The 6000-nt window shown below is 43.7% G+C and overlaps 1 protein-coding gene across 5 annotated transcripts in view; it reads right to left on the bottom strand.

Annotated features, from left to right (window-relative positions):
- Nucleotides 1-6000, bottom strand: part of npas3 (neuronal PAS domain protein 3) — a 343109-nt gene that overhangs the window by 24333 nt on the left and 312776 nt on the right. For all 5 annotated transcript variants that reach the window (XM_029729734.1, XM_029729736.1, XM_029729735.1 and 2 more), the window contains one exon: nt 1533-1651. In XM_029729734.1, coding sequence (XP_029585594.1) covers nt 1533-1651 — 119 coding nt within the window. The remainder of the gene's footprint in view (nt 1-1532; nt 1652-6000) is intronic.

Below are 6000 nucleotides of genomic sequence, written 5' to 3' on the forward strand. Positions count from 1 at the left end.
AAGCCTTATTCTAAAATTGATTAAATAAAAAAATCTATCTACACACATTACCCCATAACGACAAAGCGAAAACAGTTTTTTTTACATGTTAACAAATGTATTAAAAAATGAAAAATAGAAGTACCTTATTTACATAAGTATTCAGACCCTTTGCTAGGAGACTCGAAATTGAGCTCAGGTGCATCATGTTTCCATTGATCATACTTGATGTTTCTACAACTTGATTGGAGTCCACTTGTAGTAAATTCAATTGATTGGACCTGATTTGGAAAGGCACACACCTGTCTATTTAAGGTCCCACAGTTGACAGTGCATGTCTGAGTAAAAACCAAGCCATGAAATCGAAGGAATTGTACGTAGAGCTCCGAGACAGGATTGTGTTGAGGCACAGATCTGGAGAAGGGTACCAACACATTTCTGCAGCATGGAAGGTCCCCAAGAACACAGTGTCCTCTATCATTCTTAAATGGAAGACGTTTGGAACCCCCAAGACTTTTCCTAGAGCTGTCCTCCCGGCCAAATTGACAGAGCTCCAGAGTTCATTTGTGGAGATGGGAGAACCTTCCAGAAGGACAACCATCTCTGCAGCACTCCACCAATCAGGCCTTTATGGTAGAGTGGCCAGACAGAAGCCACTCCTCAGTAAAAGACACATGACAGCTCACTTGGATATTTGCCAAAAGGCACCCAAAGGACACTCAGACCATGACAAACAAGATTCTCTGGTCTGATGAAACCAAGATTGAACTCTTTGGCCTAAATGCAATGCCAAGCGTCACGTCTGGAGGAAACCTGGCACCATCCCTACGGTGAAGCATGGTGGTGGCAGCATGGGGGGGGGGGGGGGGGGGTGTTCCTAATGTTTGGTATACTCAGTGTAAAATGTTAAAATCCTTGATGAAAATCTGCTCCAGAGCGCTCAGGACCTCAGACTGGGGCCAAGGTTCACCTTCCAACAGGACAATGACCCTAAGCACACAGCCAAGACAACACAGGAGTGTCTTCGGGACAAGTCTCTGTATGTCCTTGCGTGGCCCAGCTAGAGCCCGGACTTGAACCCGATCAAACATCTCCGGAGAGACCTGAAAATAGCTGTGCTGCGACGCTCCCCATCCAACCTCACAGAGCTTGAGAGGATCTGCAGAGAAGATTCAGAGAAACTCCACAAATACAGGTGTGCCAAGCTTGTAGTGTCATACCCAAGAAGACTAAAGACGGTAATCAATGCCAAAGGTGCTTCAACAAAGTACTGAGTAAAGGGTCTAATACTTATGTAAATTTGACATTTTATTACATTTGCAAAAATGTCTAAAAACCTGTTTATGCTTTTTCATTATGAGGTATTGTGTGTAGCTTGACGAGGGGAAAAAACGATTTTAATCCATTTTAGAATAAGGCTGTAACGTAACAAAATGTGGAAAAAGTCAAGGGGTCTGAATACTTTCCGAATGCACTGTATGTAACAGCATTCTGCTGAGGGAATGTGGATTATAGGATCTCTGTGGCTTGGCCACGGTGCCTCTGGGTCTTACCTTATAGCCTGAAGACTTGATGTGGACACCTCTCTTGGTCAGTGTGGACTTCATACGGATGAAGAAGGAGCGCTCTAGAGTGTTGTCTGGGGAAAGCAGGCTGGGGCTGGTGGACTCAACTGTGGAGGCAAACACACACACACACACACAGTTACTTTACATTACCTGGCCAATACATCTGTGTGTTTTGTTGTAGTGTTTTGTAGTAAGCCTAAGAGAGGTGGCGCGATATTAAGTAAGATGGGCAGGCGTAGTAACTTCTCATTGAGTTTCTATCATCTCCCAGGTAATCTTCTAATTGAAAAAAAACTCTATAAAAACAACACAATACAAGTTGCCAATATAAGTTGGACAATGTTTTAATCATGTTCTGTAATAGCGTACAACCTCTGCTTCGTCTAACACTGTAATTGTTAAAAAGTCAAGTGCATGTTTCTCTTCACTGAGCTCAAGTGTAGTATGTATTCTCCATGAAGTACAATATTGCAATTTCATGTAATGGAATACTTATTAGAGTTGATTCACGTTTTTTTTATACGCACAAACAAGCAAGCGTGACATTGTCAATGAATTAGAGCTCATCTAACTCTAAACAAAGAGATTCATCCTTGATTCAACAAAGTTCAAGATCTCAAGTCAATTCTAAACATACGTTTGTCATCTTCATCTCAACGCATTTAAAAACGACCACAACTGAGGTCAGTCTGAGTCTCGGCAACAGAACACAACAAGGATACCTATTAGTCAAAGGTGAAACGGTCCATTTGTCACTCTGTGTTCCTGCACTCCTGATGAAGGCTTAATAATCAAATGCATATTCATAACATTCAATCCATCTGGGGAGATAATATAGGTGCAGACAGGCCCGCCCCTCCTTGTCTCGCTATGTGTGTGTGTGTGTGTGTGTGTGTGTGTGTGTGTGTGTGTGTGTGTGTGTGTGTGTGTGTGTGTGTGTGTGTGTGTGTGTGTGTGGACGTGTTAAACTATATTTGTGGGGACCAGAAGTCCCAACAAGATTCGGAAACTAAGAATAATTGGGGAGATTTTGTTAGTACCCACAAGGAAAAAGGCTATTTCTAGGGTGTTTATGGTTCAGGTTAGAATTAGAGTTAGGATTAGAATTATGGTTAGGATTAAAATAAGGGGTTAGCGGTAAGGTTTAGGGGCCTCCTGAATGAAGCAGCGATCTAAGGCACTGCTAGCGGCGTCACTACAGATCCGGGTTTGATACATGGCTTTGTCGCAGCCGGCCGCACCGGGAGACCCATGAGGCGGCGCACAATTGGCCCAGAGTTGTCCGGGTTAGGGGAGGGTTTGGCCGGCCGGGATGTCCTTGTCCCATCGCGCACTAGCGACTCCTGTGGCGGGCCGGGTGCATGCACTCGTCGCCAGGTGTACAGTGTTTCCTCCAACACATTGGTGCGGCTGTCTTCCGGGTTAAGCGAGCAGTGTGTCAAGAAGCAGTGCGGGTTGTGTTGTGGAGGACACACGGCTCTCGAGCTTCGCCTCTCCAGAGTCCGTACGAGAGTTGCAGCGATGAGACAAGACTATAACTACCAATTGGATACCACGAAATTGGGGAGAAAAAGGGGTAAAAAATACACAAAAAATTAAATAAAATATAATAAAAGGTAAGGTTCAGGGTTAGGAGTTAAGGTTAGGTTCAGGGTTAAGGTTAGGTTTTGGGGTTAAGGTTAGGGTTAAAGTTAGTGGTAAGTTTAGGGTTAGGTTTAGGGTTAAGGTTAGGTTTTGGGTTTACAGGTGCCCTAAAGGGACAAAACTAGAATATCAATACACAACAGTTAGGTTTAGGGTTAAGGTTAGGTTTTGGGGTTAAGGTTAGGGTTAAGGTTAGTGTTAGGGTTAAGTTTAGGGTTAGGGTTAGGTTTAGGATTAGGTGTTAGGGAAAATAGGATTTTGAATGGGAATCAATGTTGTGTCCCCAGGTTAGTTAAACAAGACTGTGTGTGTGTGTGTGTGTGCGTGTGCATGCGTGTGTCTCCCCTGACCGTCTCTGTCCCCAAAGATGGACAGGACATTAGATAGCCTCCACTTTACTCTACAGGCAGACAGGCAGACAGGCAGACACACAGCCATGGACAAGACTAGGAGATTACATTGAAATGGGATTACTAAAACAGCACACCTGGAAAATCCGGTTTTCTGCTACTCTGCATATAACAAGGCTGCAGTGACTTTGGGTCTCTGGAACCGGAAACAATGTGATCAGTGTAAAGGAGGAGGGTGGGGATGGAGGGATGAAGGGAGGGGTGAGGAGGCCGGGGGGGGGGTGAGGAGTGGCGGTGCCATTCTCTTTCACAAGGCGACGGTTTTTTCTCTTCTTTTCTGAGGACATGAATTAAATGTCATTTAAAATCTAACCAGTCCTTTATCACTCTGGGGAGAAGCCAGAGCCATGTTATATTTAGTCATTTCATTTCTTCTGATTAAATATGAATTACTATGAAATTTTGCTCATCATCTAACACAGCAGAATACGCCAACAGCTTTTTAATACACTGTATAAGCAGCAGCAGCCACAAACTTCAGCAGTAGCTCTAGGAGTTTAATTCGCCTCTCTAATCCAATCACATCAACCTTATTTCTCTTATCACAGATTCCCATTTTGAATTAAATGAGCTCATTAGTTTTAATCAAAGGCAGAGAGATCAAAACGTACACTTAAATGCTTTAGATCAGAGCTGCCAGTCAGCTGCAGAGTTCTATTTTACTAAAACACAAGATCAGAGCCTCTTCCATCTGAGAATTTTCATTAGGGAAGGAGGGAAGGCACGAGCCAACCGACTGGCCTTAAAGACACAGGGCTCTTTTCTCACCCTACGGACGTCTAACTAAAGCAACATCAGAGTCATTTGTGAGGGGTAGGGGGGCGGTGGTGTGTTCCACCACCAGTGGGCTTCTGTTAGTTGGCGGTTATGATGTGAATGTGAATTATAGACTGGGCAATTTACGAGTCAGACACGTCGAACGCCAATGCAATACTTTCTTCATCAAACTAATGGTAATATCTGGTCTGTTGGAGCATTACTCTGATTATTATAGTGTGGAGTGGCACAGGGGATAATTTGTGTTCCTAGATAGAGAGGCTGATTTCACATGATAGTGTATTCGTCCCAAATGGCACCCTATTCCCTTTCTAGTGTGCCACTTTTGAGACTTTGGTCAAAATGAGTGCACTGTATAGGGGAAAGGGTGCCATTTGGGACGCACTCATGGTTCCATTGCGAGGGCAGCCCCAGCCCAATGAATGGTTTTGATACTGCATGGGAGAATAATGATATACTGTACTGTAGGTATGTGTTATAGGGTTGTAATACATGAAGTACCGTGCTAACACGTAAACCATAGAGTGATTACCACCTAATCGTGTGGTCAAGTGACCATATTGAGATCCATGCATGTTTATGTTGATAGTAAAAAGAGAACAGTGCCCAAACCTTGAAAAGTTAATGTAGCCTACTACATTTTTTACATGTAGAGTAAGCAGCCGTCAAACATCAAGTGCCAGAGCACTTGCAGTGAAATGTGAAACTATACAAGACAATAAGCTTTACAAGCCTGGACGTAATATAAAAAATGACACCATTAAAGATTACTTCTTAAAAAGAAAAAATTATTTGTGTGCATAATTTACGGTTTGGCAGGGTCTGCTGGTCTGGATTCATTTTCCTGATGAAAGCCCTCAGAATGAACCATCTCCGTGTGTAAGTGATGAGACTTTAAAAGTATTACTTTCTGTGCTGTGGTGTTGACTGTTGACCATCATCAATAACCCACTGGTAGTTCTTTAGCCCCCTGTTGCTCCTCTCCTCTCCCTGACAACCCCCCTCACCAAACCATTTCTACACACCTGGGACAACTCAGAGGAGGAAGCTGCTACAAAGCCAAAACACTTCTACAAGCTACAAGCTCCCTGTCTTAAATGACTTATATGCCTTAGCGAGGCTCCCCTACTCCGGCTGCTAATATTCCTCAATTTACATTTATATAAATATTAGTACCAATTCAAAGCGTCAAGCATTTAACGCACAGATAAATCAAGATAAAGTGTATAGCCCATGGCTCAGGCTCAGTGTGTCTGTCCTCCATATCTAGACGCGGGGAGGTCCTTGTCTCGCCCCGCTCTGATGAATGAGGGCCTCTCTCTGTACATTAGTAATGATATATAATGCACCAGGCCCTGTACTAATTGGAAGGCTCTGCTGGCTGGCTCCATATTGAGAGGTAGAGGGTGATTTTTCAATACAGCTCGCCTTTGTGTTTGGGAGAGAAAGTGTGTCTGTGTGTGTGTGTGTGTGTGTGTGTGTGTGTGTGTGTGTGTGTGTGTGTGTGTGTATGTGTGTGTGTCTATGTGTGTGTACGTGTGAGCGGGATGTGAAACATACAGAGAGAGACTTGTATTGCAATGGCAGCTTTAATAATTAGAGGTTGACAGGAAAAATGCCGT

Source organism: Salmo trutta, chromosome 33, assembly GCF_901001165.1.
Source record: "Salmo trutta chromosome 33, fSalTru1.1, whole genome shotgun sequence".
Lineage (NCBI taxonomy): Eukaryota > Metazoa > Chordata > Actinopteri > Salmoniformes > Salmonidae > Salmo > Salmo trutta.